The sequence below is a fragment of the Mus musculus genome, chromosome 2 (genome assembly GCF_000001635.26).
Source record: "Mus musculus strain C57BL/6J chromosome 2, GRCm38.p6 C57BL/6J".
NCBI lineage: Eukaryota > Metazoa > Chordata > Mammalia > Rodentia > Muridae > Mus > Mus musculus.
In genome coordinates, this window is record NC_000068.7 from 156,547,516 (window position 1) to 156,569,629 (window position 22,114).

Consider the following 22,114-nt stretch of genomic DNA (forward strand, 5'->3'; position numbering starts at 1 on the left):
TTCTGAGACTCGGGGCTCCGCCGGACTACTTTTTCCGTAGCACCTATCCGGCACCAAAGCAGCCGAACTTCCGTCCCGTTTCCGCGGAACCGGAGCTTGAGGTGCTACGGTGAGTGTCGGCCCTCGGTGCGCCTTTCGGCCTCCGGTTTCCTTGTGTGTGGTCGGGCCACCTCGCTTCTTGTCTCAGAATCGCGCTGGCGGAGTCTGGCTTTGTGAGCTGGTGTCTGAGGAGGCCTTTCTTCCTGAGAACCCGTCCCTGAGGACACCGTGGTCAGGGTCTCTGGGGCTCCCGAAGGAACTTCCCCCCACACCCCTTTAACTGTAACCAGAGAACGAGACTCACTCGAGCTGGATCTGCGTGGCTTCCGGTAAGTCACCTACCCGGCTTCCTGGCTTTATTTAAAGTGCATATTATCGTAAGTTAAAAAAAAAAAATTAAGCTTCGTGTGTATGCTAGGCATCAGGGACTCGAGTCTTGTGGGCATGACAGTCTTCAACCAAGTACACAAAGTTACACACCTGTCCCTGGAACTGAACGGCAACAGGGTAGCCAGAGTGTCATCACCAACATTTGACTTAGTCCCGGGTCGAGGAGGCTTTACTAAGATTAAAAAAAGAAAAATAATTGTGTGACCAAGTGCTATGGGTAGAGTTTTCTCTGGTGTGAGGGTAAGAAAGAAGCCAGTGTGGTTAGAACAATCCTTCGGATTGGGGTGGTATTAAATTAGCTGAAGAGTTGCCCAGGGAAATTCATGCAGCGTTTTCGGGCCATTCCCTAAAGCCAGATAGAGAACGCATTGAGGACCAAGTACTCTCCACTCTTGGAAGGCGGTGAATACGCTGAGGAGTTGTCTCTGTATTGCAGGCTTGTGAAGAGTATTCGTTTGTGTTTCAGACTTTTTTTTTTTTTTACTGTGAACTACAGTCACAAGACTTTTATGCTGTGATCACATGTATATACAAGCACATGTCTTCTTGGAACCATTCCTATCCTTGTTACTTGTGGCATTCCAATAGCTTAAAAGTTCTCTTCTTGGTGCTGGAGAGATGACTTGGTGGTTAAGAGACTTGTCTGCTCTTCCAGGGGACCTGGACTCAGTTCCTAAGGGCGCCATGGTGCTAAACCCACCTCTAACTCCAGTGTCAGGGAATTCAGCATCCTCTTCTGGCTTCTGTGTAACTTTTCTCATTATTTCAGATAGCTTTCTGTCTAAAAATGATTTCCTTCCTTCTTTCTTTCTTTCTTTCTTTCGTTTTGTTTTGTTTTGTTTTTTCGAGACAGGGTTTCCCTGTGTAGCCCTGACTGTCCTGGAACTCACTTTGTAGACCAGGCTGGGCCTCGAACTCAGAAATCCTCCTGCCTCTGCCTCCCAAGTGCTGGGATTAAAGGCGTGCGCCACCACCGCCCGGCTAAAAATGATTTCTTAACTCAAGATACATCTTGCAGTTTGAAAAAGAGTGCTAATTTAGAGTCTTTTCTCCTGTTTTTTTAGGTAAAGACAATGAAGTGTGCTCCTAATATTTTTTTGTAAAAGGATTTTTTGTTTGTTTTAAATAAAAGAGTAAACATCAAGCAGCACTCGATTTTTCTGCTTGTGTATTTTGAGGCCACTTCTGTGTAAAATACAAATATCTGGTTTTCAGTAGTCTTATTCTGTGGATATTTCTTTTGGGGCCCAGTAAAGATCCTGGGTAGTGCCTGTAATCTGAGTGTTTTGTCAGTAGGATGAGTAAGTGACTTAGTACTCAGTTCAGTAAAAGTTGAAGTACTTGATTGGCTTGCATTGATTGGTTCTTGCTGAAAACATTCTTACAGATACTGCAGAGACGACAGTGTCTGCTACACAGTTGTTTTTAGCATCGAGTGCATGTGAGTGCATGATGGGGTGGTGGGTCATATGCTGGGGCAAACATGTGAAGGTTAGACAGCTTTGTGTGCTCTCTTTTCTCCTTCCACCCTTGAGTGGGCTCTGGCCATCGAAGTGAGGTTGTCAGGCTTACAAGGCAGGTGCCTCTACTCACTGAGCATTTGCCAGCACCCTCAACCCCTTTGCTTTTAATCAAAGTGTCTTTATAGGGAATTTAAATGTGGATAAGATAAAGAATCCAAGCCTCTCCTCAAGCACTCACTGTAGACCTGCCATGTCAGTCTCTGGCGGGATTGTGACTCTGGGGAAGTTGTTTGATCCCTGGACTTTCAGTGCTTTTGTTTTGTGATTGTTTGCTTGTTTTTAAGACAGTGTCTTGTGTATGTGTCCCAGGCTGGCCTCCGGTTCACTGTGTACTGAGAATGACTTTAGTGTCTGATCCTGTGCCTCTGTCTTTGTCTATCACAGAATTTTTTTTGTAATCGTTTTTGTGGTTCCAAGGATCCTTTGTGTATAATGGACAAGCACTGCACCTGATGAACCGCGTTCTCACCAGCCGCTTGGTTTCATTGTTGATTTCTGAGAAGACCGTCTCTAGCAATCAAGGGTGATTTTGAACTCCAGATCAAGGGTTGGGAATACAGGCATGTAGCACTGCACCCTGGCAAGTTGTTTTAAACTAAGAGCCCAGCCCTTTGCTTTCCCTCATTTCCAACTAGGCTTTTGATGAGTGAAAGAAGGGAGTTTGAAAAACTCTCCTTCGCTCCTCAGACTTTTTGTTAATTTTAGATGCTCATGGAAAATTAGGTAGCCAGTTTGATTTGGTCATCTTATGGTACTCTCCAGTAGCAGGTTTTAGGTAGAATTGTAGCTTAAGGCGACTTTTGCATTCTTCTAATTTAAAATGAGCCATTTGAGCCGTTTCTACCTTCCACTGCTGTTGAAAGAGGGACATCTGATGGGCAGTGGACACAAGCCTGCAGTACCAGCAGGCAGGTTTTATTTTGGTACTGTGTGACCACCTGTCTTTAAGTGGTGCCCCTGGAGTGGTGGAATGAAGACTCTTGATCCTTAAATCAAAACCCCCAAATCTCTTTGATTCTGATTTTCCTCATCTGTTAGACAGATGCAGGGTTGCCATGGAGATTAAAGGGAGTTAATTTCTGTCAGGATCTAATTCAATATTTGACATAGAGAATGTGCAAGAAATAAAGTATTCTTTTCCCATATTCTGATCAACTGTTTCTGTCTCTCTTTCTCTGTAGGAGACAGAAAAGAGCCCTGCTTTTGGTTACCCTCCACTGGCTTCATGTCTTCCATGCAGATGGATCCAGAGTTAGCCAAGCAGCTCTTCTTTGAAGGAGCCACGGTGGTCATTCTGAACATGCCCAAGGGGACAGAGTTTGGCATTGACTACAACTCTTGGGAGGTGGGGCCCAAGTTCCGGGGTGTGAAGATGATTCCCCCTGGCATCCACTTCCTGTACTACAGCTCTGTGGACAAGGCCAATCCCAGGGAGGTGGGCCCTCGCATGGGCTTCTTCCTCAGCCTGAAGCAGCGGGGGCTGACAGTCCTGCGCTGGAATGCAGTCCAGGAAGAAGTAGACCTGTCTCCAGCTCCAGAGGCTGAAGTAGAAGCTATGAGAGCCAATCTCCCAGACCTAGACCAGTTTCTGGGACCTTACCCATATGCTACACTCAAGAAATGGATCTCACTCACCAACTTCATCAGTGAGGCCACCATGGAGAAGCTGCAGCCTGAGAGCAGGCAGATCTGCGCCTTCTCAGATGTGCTGCCTGTGCTTTTCATGAAGCACACCAAGGACAGGGTGGGGCAGAACCTGCCCCTCTGCGGCACCGAGTGCAGAAGCTACCAAGAGGGCCTAGCCCGGCTGCCCGAGATGAGGCCCAGGGCTGGGACAGAGATCCGCTTCTCAGAGTTGCCCACTCAGATGTTCCCAGCAGGAGCCACACCAGCAGAGATCACCAGGCACAGCATGGACTTGAGCTATGCCCTCGAAACTGTGCTCAGCAAGCAGTTCCCTGGCAACCCCCAGGATGTGCTTGGTAAGAACGAACTAGGCTTTGGGGAAGGGTACTAGTGGGGGTACTTGGCATACTTAGAATAGAGGGCTTATCTTGGGTTATCTAACCCAGTGTTCTTAAAGGGGCAGAAGGTGGACGGATTAGTCGTCATCAAAAGGCATTTCACCCTTAGCCTAGAGCTTTTAAGTCAAGAGATCTGTATCGGGACTAGCTGTCTGTCTGGCTTATCTAATAATTTGAGCATCTTTGATGAGCTTGTGCACATAATCCCATGTTTGCTAATTGCTGACACAGCCCACCCTTGCAGAGAGAAAGGATTTGACTAATAGAGCAGTCACATTGAGATCCGAGTCCAAGGCTCCCGGTTGCTAGGTCCAATCTGTCTGTGTTATTAAAGCCTCCACCTGACACCTCAGTTTGCTTTTGAGTTCTTAAAGTGTTTCTCTCTTCACTGGCTTAGAACAGGACTTTTATTTTTGTTTAACTTGTTACAGTTTTATCACTACTTGAGCTCTTTTTTTTGTTTGTTTGTTTTTTGTTTTTTCAAGACAGGGTTTCTCTGCTAGGTTTCTTGCTGTCCTGGAACTCACTTTATAGACCAGGCTGGCCTCAAACTCAGAAATCCACCTGTCTCTGCCTCCCAAGTGCTGGGATTAAAGGCTTGTGCCACCACCACTCAGCCCTCTACTTGCACTCTTAATTTTAAAATATGTACTTATCACAGAATATAAATAAAGTTCACTAAGTTCTATCCCCAGAAATATCTATTTTCATGGTTGAATGCACTTGTACTTTTTTTCTTTTTCCTGTGTATTTCTATGTATTTCACTTGTCCTTTATGTTTCAGACTTATCAGTTCAGTTCTATTGTATGAGTGTATGTGGTTTTTATAGAGACAGGATCAGAGAGCAGTGTTCTGTGCTGTGCTGTGCTGTGAGCATTTCCCCATCACTGCTCACCTGCCTTACGGCTAGCTGTACAGTGCCCAGAGCTGTGGAACTAGTTCTCAGTGGCCACTCCTTAGGCGCCCCTATTTTCTGTTGTAAATGGAGCCTCGTAAGCACTGGTGAAGGTACCTGGGTTTAGGGTTGGATTGTGGAAGAGTTACCAGATTTGCCTCCTCAGCAGGGGTTGGAGGCAGTTCTTCACCGTTGACAGCACTCAGCATGGATTCTTAGCAAGGGCCTGTTCAGTTCAGTGGTTGAAAAGCTGCCATCTTCTTTCTATCTCTGAATATTAGTGACAGCAAACATTTGGCATGCTTTTGGTGTGTGTTTATGCACATGTCACATATGGCGGCCAAAGGTTAGCCTCTGGGGTGTTGTTCCTTAAGTACTGCTAACCTTTTTCTTTTGAGACAGGGTGTCTCATTGATCTAGAACTCACCAAGTAGACTGGTAGTAGACCCTGGGTGGATGTCTGCCTGTCTCTGCCTCCCCAGTGTTGGGAGTGGGAGCACTTGTCCCACCACTTCAGCCTTTTAAACTCCAGTTCTGGGGCCTGACTCTGGTCCATGTGCTTGAGAGACAAGCATTTCCCTGACCGAGCATCTCCCAGCCCCTGCTATACCTCTAAGGCCTGTCCTTAATGTCTATAAACTGTCCAGGGCATTCACATAACTTCCTATTGGTGAAGGTTGCTTATAGAAGTTTGGTTATAGACCTTGTTATATCCTTGGCTGAACTGATGATAAAATGGACATTTTAATAGGTGCATCATGGAGCTGGAGACATGGCTCAGTGGGTAACAGCACTGACTACTCTAATAAAAGACCCTGGTTCAATTCCAGCATCCACATGGCAGCTGTCGGTAAAGCCAGTTCCAGAGAATCTGGTGCCCTCTCACAGACGCTTGGACAGAACACATAAAAAGAAATAAATCTTTAGTAGGTGCATTATAGTGCAGGACTTACTATGTTATATTCGTAACCCCTGAATTCTTGCTTAAACATGACTAGGAATCTTGTTTTCTATCTCTTAAACATTTCAATATTCAAAATATATCTGTACCAGACATAGGTGGCACACTTGAATCCCAGCACAGGGAAGGCAGTTAGATCTTAGTGAGTTCCAGGCCAGCCAGGACCTTATTTCAAAATTTAAAAAAGGAGGAGGGAGAAGAGGGGGAGGAGGAGGAAGGAGATGGGGAGGAGGAGGAGGAGGAAGAGGAGAAAGAGAGAGAGAGAGAGAGAGAGAGAGAGAGAGAGAGAGAGAGAGAGAGAGAGAGAGAGAGAGAGAAAAGAAAAGAAAAAAATTTTGTTTAGGGCAAGTTTGAATCTGTGTAACAATTCCTTGAAATTATTTCTGATACCATCATTTAAATTTTACCATCAAAACCTCACAAATTTATATTAATTTCCTACTAGAGAACTTCCAGCCTAGCTTTGGCTAGTGAGATCCTTTCTCAACACCACCCCTCCAAATCAGTAACAGTAAATTAGGGCTGTGAATACAAAAGAGTAAGCTAATGTTAGTTCCACAGTTTAACCAGGTAAAACCAAACAGAGAAATAAGTCACTATGCAAAGAAAATTCCACAGGCTGGAATCAGGAAACCCTGCCTTTAATGGTGACCGATCAAATGCCATGCATGTGAGGGCTTATTTGCTGATTTTTTTTTTTTTTTTGATGGCCCATATATATATAGCTTAAATGTGGCCACCTTTGAAGCCAGGGAGTGCATCTGGTAGTCAGCCTGTGTTCATTTCTTGATAGTCAGGGTCTTGCTTTGTAATCCAGGATCCTGGAACTTGCAGGGGCAGTGATTCCCCTGCCTCCTACCTCCTGAGTGCTGTGATGACAGGTTGAACCACCACATCCTGCCACATCAGATGTATCCTGTCTGCCAGGCAAGGCTTGCATACATACAGTGGCGTCCAGAGTATTAGGTCTTTCTTTGTTGGGGACTGGGAATAGGAGGTAGCATTCTGAGTGCTGCTGTGTGCCCCATATTATTCCAAACACTTATCATGCACTGCAGTAAGTAGTTTATTCTCCATTATAATACTCAGATAAGGAAATGGAGGCATAAACAGATTAAGTAACTTGCCTAAGGTCATAACTGCTGCTAAGTAGGAGAGCTAAGATTTGAATCCAGGTAGTTTGGCTCCAAAGCCCATGCTCTTAGCCACTAGGCTGCTCACAGAGATGGAATCAGAGCCCTGTGATTAAATAAACAAAACTAAGCTGACTGGTAGGCTAGCCCTACAATAAGACCTTAGGGATTTCCTGCTGTGGGAGACTAGACGTAATCCTACGCAGTATCAAATATGTTACAGCTTTCTTCCATTATTCAAAACATTAGTTATACAGTCTTGGACACACCCTTGACCTCATCTTAAGGTGAGGGAGATGCTGCCTTTCCTGATGCCTAAGGGATAGGGCTAAGGATGGGGTGTGCTGTGTAATGGCAGCGTTTCCTAGCCCTAGAGTTGGTCATGTCATCTGGGAAACTTGGAATAGTAGCCACTAAGAGGTGACCATGTCAATGACTCAGATGTTAATTGTAAAATACTACCCTTTAGGGGCTGGAGAGTTGGCTCAGCGGTTAAGAGCACTGACTGCTCTTCTAAAGTTCTTGAGTTCAGTTCCCAGCAACCCACGGTGGCTCACAACCATCTGTAATGGGATCCATGCCTTCTGGTGTGTCTGAAAAGAGACAGTATACTCATATACATAAAATTAAAAACCAATCAAACAAAAAATTACACCTTGATCTTGTTTACAAATCCTGGACCCTGTCATCTCTGCTTCACCAAAATCTCGGAGTTGACAAATAGGCAGCTTTACTTACTTTCTGTTTTTAAATTTTAGGATTTATTTTATTATTTTGAAGTCTTGTGTGTGTGTGTGTGTGTGTGTGTGTGTGTGTGTGTGTGTGTGTGTGTGTAGTGAATAGGTGTATGAGTGCAGGTGCACACAGAGACCAGAAGATCCCCTGCAGCTGGAGTCACAGGTGGCTGTTAGCTGCCTTTAGCAAGTGCTAGTAACTGAACCTTGGTCCTCTGGAAGAGCAGCAAATAGTCTTAGCCCTGGAGCCACCTCTCTAACCCTGAGCAGCTTTGCTTTTAATGAGATTTAGAAATTCTGATGGGCAGGTTTAGGGCCCACCTAAAGTGCCGGAATATAGTAGTACTACCTCTTTCTTCTCTTGGGGCCCAGTTTTGAGTAAATACCCAGTCACAGTTTGGTGGCCCATGGTATGGACTGATAGCAGTTCAGCAAATGTTTTCGGAGTATTGGTGAATGAAGAATCTCATTCTAAGGTCTGTTGGATGGTAAGGGTGCAGGCCTCCCTGGTGCTATGGTGTGGTGTGAATGGTGGCCTTGTAAATGATGTAGGGAAGTGTCAGCCGGAGCTCCGTGCTCTGAGGATCTTAGCCCTTCTCTGTACCTCACAGGTGAGCTCCAGTTTGCCTTTGTGTGCTTCTTGCTGGGCAATGTGTATGAGGCATTTGAGCACTGGAAGCGGCTCCTGAACCTCCTGTGTCGGTCTGAATCTGCCATGGGGAAGTACCACGCCCTGTACATCAGCCTCATCTCCATCCTGTACCACCAGCTTGGTGAGATCCCTGCTGACTTCTTTGTGGACATTGTCTCCCAGGACAACTTCCTCACCAGTACCTTACAGGTGAGTACTCTGGGCTGACAGCCATGTGGTTCATCAGGGAGGCACCATGTGAGACCACCCTCTGCCGGGCCACCTTCTTCTTTCTTGCTGTTTTCCATGATGTTCCTGATGTTTCCTAGTTCTCTGTCTTATACTGTGTTGTAAGCACCTCTGGCCAGAGACCTTCTGTCTGTACTTTCTCCACACGTCACCCACAAAGGGCCTACACTAGGTACTTAGAATTCGTATCCTCTCCTCCATCTAGCTGTATTATCAGGTTTTTTTTTTTTTTTTTTATTACTCTAAGGAATATGTGAGGCAATCTATTTTATTTTTATTTCTTAAATGTAGTGTGTGAGGGTAGACACATGTGCCATGGATGCATGTGGCGGTCGAGCACAACTTGTGGGAGTCTTGTGGGTTCTGAGGATTGAGCTCAGGTCATCACGCTGTGCAGCAGGCAGTTTATTTATTTTATGTATGTGAGTACACTGCAGCTGTCCTCAGACACACCAGAAGAGGGCGTCAGATCCCATTACAGATGGTTGTGACTTCTGGAATGTGAACTCAGGACCTCTGGAAGAGCAGCCAGTCCTCTTGACTGCTGGGCCGTCTCTCCAGCCCCAGCGGTGAGTGCTGTGGAGGCTCAGAGCTTAAGACCTGGTGGCCCTACCAGTGACAACTTCTGTGAAAAAACAACCAAAGAACCCCACGGTTGCTCCATTAATCCTTCCCAAGAGCACTACCCAATGGGCGAAGAACCTCTCACCAGGTCCCGCCTCTTACAGTCACCAAACACATGAGCTTCTAAGGCGTGAGCCCAGGGGGATAAGCCACAGTAAGCCAGAGCACCAGCTTCTAGTTCTTGCTGAAGCTGCGAGTTGATGCAGCCTAGTGAGGCCGAGTTTTGAAGCTCGTTATTCCCAAAGAAACATCTGCAGCTCCTTAGATCTCATTTAAGCATTAAAGCAACTTTGATTTCCTGTTCAAACAAAATGTGCCAGTTTCTGCAGAGATTCTCTGACAGAAACAGTAAAATTTGCTTTTAACTTGGCAATTAAATTTTCATTATGAGTGGTAATTAGGGAAAGAGCTTCAAACAAGTTAGAATCTTCCTCCTGTACTATTTCCTCCCTTGGCAAACAGATCCCATTCCTTTATGTACTTGGGACAGCCTCTGTCACTCACATTTTGTAACTTTCTCAGGTTTTGCAGAGACAGAAGCAGCTAGTTGTCTGTTCCCATAGCTCCTGTGCCAGCAGTGTATCTCTTCTCCTCTGTGTGATGCCCCCATAAGGCCCATTCCATGCAAGATGGTGTCTGGTTTCTCTCATTCCCACCCACAGAAGAAACTAGTATTTGTTAATGCCATTGGGTAGTAGACACCATAGTTACTGTGTTATATGATGCCTGAGTTACTTGTTCTGCTGCTGTGGGAAGAGAACTTGATACAAGCAGTATAAAGGGGAATTAGCTTTATTTTGTCTTTGAACTTAGAGTTCAGAGTTTCATTCCGTCCAGCAACAGGAGTTTGAGGCAGCTGCTCACATGGCTTCCACGGAGCAGAAGCAGAGAGTGGCGAATGCCTGTGTAGCTCACTTGCTTCTCTATACATTCCAGGATCCTAGACTAGGGACTACTGGGTGGATATTTGTGCCTCAGTTAACCCAGTCAACAAAATCCCCACAGGCACATCCTGGTGATTCTAGCTCCTATCAGGTTGGCGCCTGAGATGAAGCATCATTGACACACCAGACCATTCTCAGTCTGCAAATGAAGAAGCAAACCTGCTAAGAGGTGGCCTAACAGTTTCAAGGCCCTAGGTTCAATTTTCAGCACTGGAAAAAAAGCTAGTACTGAATACAGCCATGACCCCTCCCACCTTGTTTCTCAGAAGGAACAGACCTCTCTTCCAGAGCCGCCAGCCTGTAGTTAGGCAGCAGGCACTTGCCTGGAAACTCTGGCACTTGGGGGCCTGGTGACTGTGGTGATGTATCTGTCAAGTGATGGCTTGAGCCTGTGTGTTCTTCAGAAGAATTAAACTGGCCTTTTTTGTTCTTTGTGGAACAGGCAAATTAAATCTTTATTCCACCTCTATGGGGACCCTCCTCACAACGTCACTGGGCTGCCAGGCATTGTGAGGCGTCATCAAGTGCTAACTCGCCTCTGTTGGTGTCTGCAGCCATGGGAAATGATGCAGCCCAGGGGATGGGGTACTAGCTTCACGATGTGAGTGAAGGCTGTCACACAAGCACAGGAAGGCCATGGTGTTCCCAGCATGTATTGCAGCAGTGATCTGCAAAACACACCAAGGGCCCAGCTGGATTGCTCAAGGCCGGTGTGGGTTGTGCAGGGCTGAGAGTTTGAAAAACTCTCTGAACAAGAAACTTAATGTCATTTGGTTGTTTGGGGATTTTTGTTTTTAGACACTGTCTCTAGCTCTAGTTGGCCTCAAACTCCCTTTGTAGCAAAGAACAACCTTGGATTTCAGATCCTGCATTGTCTACCTCCCAATTCCTGGGATTACAGGTGTGTGCCAAACACACTCAGTTTATGGGGCACTGGGGATAAAACACAGGGCCTCACATTCTACTGACTGAGTTATACCATCTTATGTCATGATTTGAAAATGTGGAGGATATATGCCTTTAAAATGCCACAGCAGTAAATGTTGTGAACATTTTTGTGTAGATTCCAGTGCAATTGCTGAGGATACAATTAGGACTTAGCTAGGGCTCCTGTCCTCCAGGGTGAATGCTGATTTAGGAGCACTGACTGAGCACCTCTGGATACATGATTCTGTTCTAAGAGTGGGAATATACTTAAACAAGAGTGTCAGAAGTTCCCGATGGCAGGAAGTAAAAAGATGAGTTAATGAAGGATTCCCAGCTATGGTGTTTCAGACCAGCCCTGTACCGTGGTCATAGCCCAGGCCTTTTGGTGTCCCCTAGACTCCATCAGCATTTGTCAGTCTCCATGCTTACCTTGTTAAACCCTCTGCTTTCCACACTGCTGCCTCTGCTGCTCCAAAATGTAGCTCTGATCCCCTGGCTCCCCTATTGCCTAGGCAGTATAAGTGTGCCAGCCTTGGCCCTCAGGCTCTTTGTTACTGGGCTCTTGGCCTAGTCTCCAGCCGCTGTTTTCTCCCATCAAGGCGATGGCTGTGGTCTACTCACTGCAAGCCCCAGACAGGCCATACTGTTCCATCCTTCCATTCCCTTCCCTTCCCTTCCCCTCCCCCTCCCCCTCCCCCCTCCTCCCCTCCCCCTCCCCCTCCCTTCCCCTCCCCTCCCCTCCCCCTCCCTTCCCCCTCCCCCTCCCCCTCCCCTCCCCTCCCCTTTTCTTTTCTTTTCTTTTCTTTTCTTTTCTTTTCTTTTCTTTTCTTTTCTTTTCACATAGTATCTTTTTTTGTTTCTGAGGCTGACTTTGAACTCCTGGGCATAAGTGATTCTGTCAGTCTAAGCAACTAGAACACACATATGAGCACTGTACCTAGTCTTCCTTTGTTTTAATTGTAAAATCACATCCTCTGAGTCTGATTTCCTCTCTTAGCACATTTGAAAATGTTCAAAGCAGTATTGACTCTAAACTAGTTTTTCAACTATTCTCTGGAACCTCATATAACTGAAACTTTACATCCATAGCTCATGCCTTCTAGACAGAACCTGATTCTCATCAGCCTGCCATGTCCTTGCCCGAACTCTCTGTGTGAAGCCATCCCTTGTCTCTTCCTCTCAAGAGTTGTGCTTCTTGAAGTTAATACCACATTTTCCACAAAGCCATAAGCCTGCAGTTTTTTCTCACTGGTCATTTTCAACACCTAGTCAACATCTAACATTTGACATTTGCCCTGTTACTGCTTGTTTTTTTCACATGTAAAGTGTTTATAATTCCTTTGACAAATGAATACACGTATAAACAGTGAAGTCTAAGCTGGACAGTGGTGGCACACGCCTTTAATTCCAGCTCGTGGGAGGCAGAAGGAGTCTGGTATCTGTGAGTTCCAGGCCAGCCTGGTCTACATAGAAACTCTGTCTCAGAAAATAAAATATAGGCATAGAAAGAAACAGTAAAGTATTATAAAGGACATTTGACACATCAAAAAGGGAATGGCAGATTATGGCTGGGGATAGGATTTTGAGGGGCTTGAGGGATTCTAGAAGAGCTTTCTGTGGGGGATATTGATATTTCAAAAGGCACAGTGTAGACTAGGATATTACAAAACTTTTTTTTTTTTTAATGAGCCATCTTGGCAGTGAGAATCCGATCCCCCATGCAGAGGCACTCACTTGGGGAGTTTGTGACTGAGTGAGGCAGACCTGTAAAGCTTCCTCGGCTTGCTGTCTGCTGTCTCCCGGCTAGTCTCGTGGAACGGGCGTCCTTGCTTAGGAATGTAAATGTCTACTGTCCGTGAGGAGGGACTGGAATGTGTATGTGTAAGCACTTACAGACATTAAAGACAGCCACATTGGCATGGCTAAAATCAGCCCCATAATGGTCTTAGCCATTGATTTTTTTTTTTCCTTCAACCTTCCCATGTGAGACACTTGAATAAATGCCACAGGCTTTTACAAATCCCTTGGATTTGGCTTGAATAAAAATGATTTGTTTTACAAAAAAGCTTTGTTTCCTTTCATTTAAAGCAACTTAACTCACCATAACTTCCTTAAAGTCAATGAAAAGATTATCTGGAATTAATAGTGTGTTGGAAAGAGTTATGCACAAAGCAAGGGTTCTGTCCAGTGACTGCTAGTGTGTAGGCATACAGGCCATGGCCATGGTGCTTTGTTACAGCTGTGGATGCATTGCAGGCAGCTTCATGCTTCATCACTGCTCTGGGCGCTATCTCAAGCAGTTCTACTTATAGGGTTCTGGGGGTGTTGTTGTTGTTGTTGTTTGTCTTATTTTTGAGATGGGTGAGGTCTAATTTATCTCTTGCTAGCCTCAAACTCACTATAGATGGACATGACCTTTAACTTGTGATCCTCCTACCTCTGCCTCCCAAGTACCAGGTTGACTAGCATGTGCCACCATGTGCAGGTAATAGGTATTGGGGATGTAACTCAGGACTTTATCCTTGTGAGGAAGGTACCAACTGAGCTACACCCTAGTCTCAACGTGCCTGGGTGTGTGGCCTGTATATATGTTTCTGCACCACTTGCATGCCTAGTGCCCATGGAGACCAGAAGAGGATGTCAGATTTGGGGCTACCACGTGGGTGCTGGGAATCACACCCAGATCGTCTGGAAGAGCGGCCAGTGGTCTTAACCACTGAGCCCATCTTTCCAACTTCATATTGTAAATATTTCTAATAGATACATTTATCTACCTCCTTCACCCCCAACTCTGTCTTTTGTATGTTCAACATAACATTGTCTCATTTAGCCCTCAAAACATACAAGACCTTGAGTATTTTAATCGCATCTTATAGGCTGTAAGTGCCTTATGTTTTCGTTCACACTCAGAACCAGGGATCCCAAGGCTGAGATTTGGACCTGAAGCTCATTGTAGGAGAGCTCCTATATAATTATAGCTCCAGTTGAAACCGCCCACATTTTCTGAATTGACCTTGGAAGGCCTGGTTTCAGGCTAGGGAGAAAGCTCAGCAGGTAAAGGTGCTTGCCACCAGGCTGGGGACTTCAGTTTGCTCTCAGGACCCCACATGGTAGCAAGAGTCTTCTGACTCTACATGCATGCTATGTGCATGTGTGATCATATAAATTAAATAAGTGTAATTTTTAGAAAAAAAAGTAAGGCATGAGGCCAGGTGTACACACCTTGGGAGGCAGAGGCAGGGGCTCTCTCTGAGTTCCAGGCTAGCCTGGTCTACATAACAAGTCCCTTGACAGTCAGAACTACACAGAGACCCTGTCGTAAAAGAAGCAATGATTCCTGGTGCTTTTCACTCTTGCTTATCACCGTTGTATAGTCTTATCTTTAAAACCACTTGGGTTACAGAGATAACAGTGCTCTTCTGGCCAGTTTCCTTTGTAAGTCAGTCATTTGAGCAGTTTTGCTGTTTTTTGAAGGAAGCTTCTTTTTTGGACTAGACAAAAAAATCAGGATAAGACAGGCTCAGCTATCCTCTGTGATATAGTCACTGTGGTCACCAAACTTTGCTTTTTAAAAAGCATTCATGTTCATGACTGGAGTTTGGGGGTTGTTTTGTTTTGTCTTTTTTTTTTTAATTTCATAATAGATTTGATAAAGTATTAGTATTTTGGTATTTTATTTTTACTTTATTTGGGCTTGGGGGCTTTTGTTTGTTTTGTTTTGAGGTAGGGTCTCACTATGTATCCTAGTCTGGCCTGGAGTTTACTCTTTAGACCGAGCTGGCCTTGAACCTACAAATCTACCTGCCTCTATCTCCTGAGTACTGGGAGTTACACACCAACACCTTGCCTGGCCTACGTTTTTTGTTTTAGATAAATGCATTCATTTGCAAAATGTGATCATCCTGTTTTAAAAGTATTTTAAAAACAATATCCAAGAATAATCAGCCAAAATTAAGATGATTCATTTTTTCATGCTGTTAGAAATCTTTACTTGATTTTTACATTAGGGAATAAAGTAACTAGATGATTACTAATTTTTCTAAAGAAAGCATGGAATTAATCCAAAAATTAAAAAAACAGATAAATTATTGCTTGAATAAATGCCTTCCCCCCAGTATCACCTGCAGGAGGGAGGGTCACTGAAATTGAGCCCAAAGCCTCACCAATACTAGACAATCACTGTGTTACTAAATTGTATCCCAAGCCCTAACTAAATATTCTTAACCATCTTTCCTGAATTGTTTATGAACCAAGCAGAATGTGGTAACACATACCTGTAGCTCCAGCACTTGGAGCAAGCTGAGGCAGAGCTGAAAATCAGAGGCCAGATTGTGAGTACATAGTAAATTCAAGGCCTTCTAAACTATGTGCTGAGACAGTATCTTAGTCAAAACAAATTAATTATTAAGTTTGTAAAATTATTAAAAAAAAAAAGAAAGGAGGGGAGAGGCTAGGAGTGGGGTTTGGGGAAGAAGGCTTTGACCATCCAAGGGCAACACCAGAGCATTTTTAAGAGTCACCAACCTGTTCTGAGACCTAGTGTGATGAGGCCTCAACAAATCCAGAGGCTCCTGGCTGAGAACTAGATTCCGAAAGAAAGCCAGTGCCCTGTATAATCGTGTATTTACCCAAGTGAGTCAGACAGTGCCATGGGAACATTTAATTGTGTGCAAGTATAATTCAGTAAAGTTGGTCTTTAAAACTGACAGTCGCTGTGGTTCTGTGGCCCAGGTTCTGGAGACCATCAATGGCAGCAGTTACAGAAGAATCCACAGGGCAGGACTAAGCGTTTAGGATCAAGGATGTGTTTACTCTGTTGAGACAAAAGAAGGTTGTAAATTATAAGATTGACTATCCTAGCATGGTCGGATCATGCTAAGGATGGTGTAGTGACCCAGCATCCTTATCTGTATAATGGGAGTAGTAATCTCCTGCCCTCCAGCAACAAAGACAAAAAACCTTTCAACTTAGCAGCTTAATAGAGAAGACCAGAGACTTTGCTTTTACCCACTACGAGTTAATTTTATTCTCAGGCGTGTTCAAAAGGGGGAGGATGGGGGATGACTCTGAGCGCAGCTTGTTCCAGCCTCTCACTTCCGGCTATTGCCAAGTGTAACAGTTTCAATCTGCGTGTTGTTCTTTCTGTTTGCTTAGCATACCAGGGCCCTACCTAGCTGTGCCAGGCTCTGGGCAATGTGCTATGTTGGACACACTGGTAATTAGGATTCATTCCCTGCTCTTTAAGGCATAAACCACTGTGACATAAGACTGTGAGAAATGCCACAAGGGAAGCCAGACCCAGTGCTAGAGCAACAGAGTTCAGAGCAATTCATTTCAGCTTAGGCCTTTGCAAGTCACATAAGCCAGCAGAAGTCTGGGGCCTGGTGTGCAAGCTCATCCTAGATCATCTCCAGCACCGTCACATAATGAACAATTATTCAGGGCCAGGAACTGTGCAGAAGAGCCAAAAATAAATTTCTTCATTCTTCTGTACATTAAACAATGTTTTTGTTCGAATACCAGGAGTCCAGAACGCGGGTATGAGAGGCACTATTTTGGGTTGCTTTTCTCTTGGATGAGGTCAGCTGTAAATAGTCAGCCTGTTATTTCAGTGAGATTGAGGTAACCCTGGGCTCAGAGAAGCACACAGGAGCTTTCTTAGCCAGACCATGCAGTAGTGCTCCAGGAAGTTACTCTTATGGCTGGCTGTTGCAGTCATGATTCCTTCCAGTGGAGAAGTTGATGTTGCCACTGGAATCAGCTGCAGAGTCTGTCTGTTGCCCCTGTCAGACAAGCTCCCTAAACCATGTGGTGTATAGACCAGCTACAACTGGAGAGACTGAATCATAGTTGCTGTGCTCTGTGGCCATGTCTGCAGTAGGTCTGTAGGGTAACAGGTGGCAGACAAGAGCCTTTGTATTCCCTGTTGGGTAACTGAATACCTTTCCACGCCATATCCTGAAAGTATGCATGCAGAGGTGATGTGGTGGCTGTGCCCTTAATTCCAGCACTTGGAAGGGAGAGAGAGGCAGGCTGATCTCTGTGAGCTCAAGGCCAGGCCAGCCAGGGCTGCATAGTAAGACCTTGTCTTAAAAAGTTAATTAGTTAATCAATTAATTTAAAAACAAACAATAAAACCACATTTTGGTATATTTTTCTCAGAGCATGGTGGAAGTACAGTTTGATTGTCTGAAACTTCTTTGAGAACAGTAAGGTTGTTTAAGAAGTAGTAGACCTGGAATACCCTTCAAATGTGTAAAAAAAAAAACAAAAAAAAAAAAAAACAAAAAAAAAACCTTTTTGTTTTGTTCCTCATACATGTTTGAATTAGTTGAAACAGTTCGTGGGGACATCAAAATAATAGCTCAGTATCAGAATGTATGTAACTCAGCAATTGAACAGCCCAACTTCAAAACAGCCAAAGAACATGAGGAGACAGTTGGCCAAAGAAAATATACAAATATACAGTAAACTCATGAAAATATGTTTATCATCATTAATCATTAGAGAAGTATGAATCAAAATTACACTGAGATAGCTATCAAACCTATCAGAAGGGCTGTTGTCCAAAGATACGTAAGGTGAAGAAGCACTGAGAAACTTGGCCCTGGCGTTCTCCTGGCAGTGATGTACTGTGGTACAGTTGTAGTGCAAACAGTGTCCCGTAAGGCGGGGTTGTCTTGAGGTCTAGCAGTTCCCTGTCTGGGTCTGCACCCAAGAACAGAAAGCAGGAACTCAAGTATACCGACAGCTATAGTCATGGAAGCGTTTTTCTCTACACCTAAAATACAGACACCCTAATTGGTCATTGGCAGGTGTATGGCAAACAGAATATGGACTACCAGAGGCTGAAGAGATGGATTAGGGCTTAATTGCTGAGGTCTGGGTTCAGTTCCCAGCTTCCATGTTAGGCAGCTCACAGCCACCTGTAACTCTAGCTCCAGGGCATTCAACACCTACTTCTGTCCTCTGCGGGCACCTATGTGAGTATGGCGTACTCAGACACAGAGGCACACATATACACATAAATAAAAATAAATAAGACCTCTTTTTTTTTTTTTTTTTCAAGACAGGGATTCTCTGTATAGTCCTGGCTGTCCTGGAACTCACTCTGTAGACCAGGCTGGCCTCGAACTCAGAAATCCGCCTGCTTCTGTCTTCCAAGTGCTGGGACTAAAGGTGTGCGCTACCATGCCTGGCTCTATAAAGCCTTTTAAAAGGAAAATATATGTGTGTGTGTGTTATATACACATACACACAAACATGCTAGCCTACAAGTGTGCATTAATTGGAGGTGGGGAAGCTTAGGGACAGGGCCTTACTGTGTAACCCAGGCTGGCCTTGAGCTTGAATTTCCTGTGCCTCAGCCCTCTGAGTACTGGGATTACAGATGTGCACCACCATGTCTAGCTGGGATTACAGATGTGCACCACCATGTCTAGCTCTGCTCTTTAGTTTTTAAAAGAAAGGAGATTCTAATGTGTCCTTCAACACAGATGAACCTTGAAGGTATGCTAAGTGATATAAGCCAGCCACAATTGGACGGATACTATGACTAGATTCACAGAGACAGAAAGTAGAACAGTGTTGCCAGACGCCAGGGGAAGGGAATGAGAAGGAATGGTGTGTTGTGGGTAGAGTGTCAGTTGGAGAAGATGAGGTTTCTAAAGATGAGCATTGGTAATGGTTGCACAATGGAAATTTACATATTGACACTGGCTAATCACTTAAAAATAGTTTAAATGGTAGCTGCAACTGTTTTACCACGATTTAAACAATGGTAATGCTTTTAAAAATGAACATTAAAGACACCTTTTAAGATGAATAGAAGCCTCAAACTGGCAGTCCATGGCTCACTTAGAAGATCAGAGCAGCAATTCAGCCTTGTTGGCTGAGGGCCTAGAACTTTATGGGATCCAAGGGCTTACGGTCTCCCCAGACTTTCTTTACAATACCTGGTATACACTGTTATTTTCTGTGTTATGGCTGGGTGCCCTGTAGATCTTCACACTCCATCCCACCCTGGGTAGGGCTTTGGTGGTAACTCTCGTGACCTTACTTGTCATGGGGCATCTGTGCTCAGTATGGTAATTTTCCATTCCAGTCCTGTTCCAATGTCTTCCTTCTTGGTTTGGGAGGGTGCAGAGCAGGTGTCCTGGGACAGTGCCAGAAGCAGCTGATCTACTGCCCCAGAGAGCTGAACACCAGGAGGAAAATTCCACAGCTTTTTTGGCCCCCTGTTCTCAGAAGTAACTTACCCTCTGTTCTCTGTAGGTTTTCTTTTCTTCTGCCTGCAGTATTGCTGTGGAAGCCACCCTGAGGAAGAAAGCTGAGAAGTTCCAAGCCCACCTGACTAAGAAGTTCCGCTGGGACTTCACTTCAGAGCCAGAGGACTGTGCCCCAGTGGTGGTGGAGCTCCCCGAGGGCATCGAGACGGCCTAACTGCAAATCCTCAAGCTGTGGGAGACCTCTTCCCTCATCACTACAACCCAGCGTCTCCCCCATTCATTGTCCTGGAACCCTGCAGCACAGTGATCCAGTCAGGTCCCGCAAGGATGGAGCTGGAGCCTGTGCTCACCATAATACGTTCCTTTGCTACAAACGTGGCCATTTATGTATGGCTTCCTATAGACTGGCCCAGCCGCTGAATTTCAGGAAAAAAAGAGGTCGAGATGAAACCTGCCCCAGCAACAGTCTAATTCCTTCTGACAATGAGAAATGAACATTAGATCCAAAAGAACTAGCTGCTTATTCCATTGCTGCTTAAAAGAGGAAAGAAACCAGATCCATCCTAGGGTCTGTGGCATTAAGTCAGTGAGTTTTTAAGTTAAGTGTGGGTTGGTAGCTGAATGTGGTTTGTATAGAGTTTCTGCCTGCTCCTGGTTGGATGGAAGGAAACCTGCTGGAACTCAGGCCACTGACCTCTCAGGAGCCTAGCTGGGAACAGGTGACAAGGAAGATGATGGGTTGAGTCTAGCAGGTGGCCAGCTTCATCTGCCACACCTCCTTCTGCCAAAAGCCACAGTGGTTAATACCTGAGTCGGCCGCTGACTGTGGGGTCTCCTGCTACTGTCACCGTCATCCTGAGGCCTCACTCTGCAGCAGGATGTAGAAACCTCCCACGGGTTCCCATTTCTCACAAAGGCTCCCATGATGCTTCTGATGACATGGAAATCAACAGCAAAAGGAGGGGTCTTGCTCTGAGCCTGCTTCTTAAGCCCTGGTAAAGCCTGGGCCTTTCTTCAGAACCATAGAGATAGCTGGGTAGCTTAACTCTCCCCAGCACTGCTGTGGGATTCTCATGAGTGCTGTCATGTTTCTGGTGTTAGGGAGTCTTGAAGGCACACCCATTGTGCGGTGTGGGCAGAGTTCTGCCTCAAGAAGGGCTCCCAGGCCCTCCATTCTGACCTCAGGCTCTCTGCTGTACTCTGGAGTCCTTCTGAGGCTTGAGCTCACAGCAGGCCAGTGAGTGAGAGTCCTGCTGTTTAAGACTTTTGGTTCCTCTTGTTTCCTTGGAGATGTTTTTCCAAGAGCACAATGTACATTAAAGTCTTTGAGTTGGGACTAATCCCCCTGTGTGAGTCTCTTACAGCTAATCTGCCCAGTTTCCAAAGTAGCCAAGCTGTGTGCATAGACAACACATCTACCTGCAGAACCCACCCTGGAGACCTGCTCACTCCCTACAGTCCCTGGAGAAGGCAGCCAGCCAGCCAGCTTTGCCTTTTTGCAGAGAGACACACCCTGTAGCTCTACATTAACCTCAAGTTTCACCTTGTGGGAATTGCTATTCCTTTTTCCCCACAAAACCCACTCATCACAACTACCTGGGGACTGGGTTAAAAGTGCATCTCCCAACAAATGAATTTCTGATGCAGGCTGCAATGTGTACAAACCTTCTGCCGGGGCTGAGGAAATGACTCAATGGGTAAACTGCTTGGTATAAAGCGTGAAGACCTTCAGATCCCCAGAACTCGTGAAAGGCCAGGGCAGCAGTGCATACCAGTAATCAAAATGCTGCAGAGGCTGAGTGGTCCTAGGGGCTTTCTGGTAAGCTGGAACTTGGTAAGCTGCAGGTTCAGGGAGAGACCCTGTCTCGGACATAAGGTGGAAAGTGACAGAAGACATCCAGTATCAACCTCTGACCTCCACATGCTCACACACAAATGCACCTAACACATATACCACGCATTCACTAACAGACTGTGTTGGGGTTAGGAGGCCACACGACATGCAGGCTTTCCGCTCACAGGCAATACCCAGCATAGGCAGATCCACATGGTGACAGATGAAGGCCACCCACAGCGTGCCCTCAGAAGCAGTGGTTTGTGGTAGAACACTTGTCAAACCATACTCCACGCAGATTTAAGAGCTGTAGTTCTGAGATACATTCAGTTTTTGGTTTGTGGTTTTTGGAGTGGCGTTCTCTCTTTTAATATTAGAAATATCTGCCTTACTAGCCCTCTTGGTAAGCCTAAATTTCAACTCAGACTGAAAACCTGCATTATCAAGCAGTAACACATCGTACTTGATTTGAGCAGCACCTCTGGGGCAAAATGTGGTTCCCACGGTCACTCTGAAGACAGCACCCCGATGTTGGACCATTTCCCAAGTGTGCCTGGGTTTCCCCAGATGCCCCTCTCTCTTTATGCTTAAACTGGGTTGAATAAGAGAAGCTGCTGCTTAAAAATGTTCACAGCAAAGAGCGTGCAGTGAGTCTAGTCAGTTATCCCCGTCTGGCTTGTATGAAAATGAGCTCAGAGAGCATCATTTTTTCCAGGGTCACCCAGCAGTAAGCATCAACAACAGGAGTCCAGCCTGTGCCCCCATAGCCCACACTGTCTTGAGTTCACAGTTATGATTTCCCTTCGCTACCCTTTGATGTGTAGGGCAGCCATCCCTTATAGCCCTGCCCAAGGTCCAGGCCTTGGCTTGGTTGACTAGCAGCTATGTGACCTTGGACAAACTTTTTTTGAACAGGGGTGGGGGTGGGGCCCTAAGTCTCCTTATATAGAAGAGAGTTAGCTTGGGTTTGAGGATTC

At 45.4% G+C, this 22,114-nt stretch overlaps 1 protein-coding gene across 3 annotated transcripts; it reads left to right on the top strand.

The window, feature by feature from the left end:
- Positions 1 to 44: 44 nt before the first annotated feature.
- Positions 45 to 21,457, top strand: Aar2 (AAR2 splicing factor homolog). 3 transcript variants are annotated; one of them, XM_006500097.4, is made up of 5 exons: positions 45 to 368; positions 2,337 to 2,512; positions 3,134 to 3,934; positions 8,312 to 8,541; positions 19,350 to 20,645. In XM_006500097.4, the coding sequence occupies exons 3-5, from the start codon at positions 3,178 to 3,180 to the stop codon at positions 19,515 to 19,517; spliced, it is 1,155 nt and encodes a 384-aa protein (XP_006500160.1). In that variant the 5' UTR covers positions 45 to 368; positions 2,337 to 2,512; positions 3,134 to 3,177; the 3' UTR covers positions 19,518 to 20,645. The 3 variants fall into 3 exon arrangements, with proteins under 3 accessions (XP_006500160.1, NP_001158290.1, NP_080937.3); NM_001164818.1 differs by having other exon boundaries at positions 61 to 368; positions 2,370 to 2,512; positions 19,350 to 21,457; NM_026661.4 differs by lacking the exon at positions 2,337 to 2,512 and having other exon boundaries at positions 61 to 368; positions 19,350 to 21,457.
- The last annotated feature ends 657 nt before the right edge of the window (positions 21,458 to 22,114 follow it).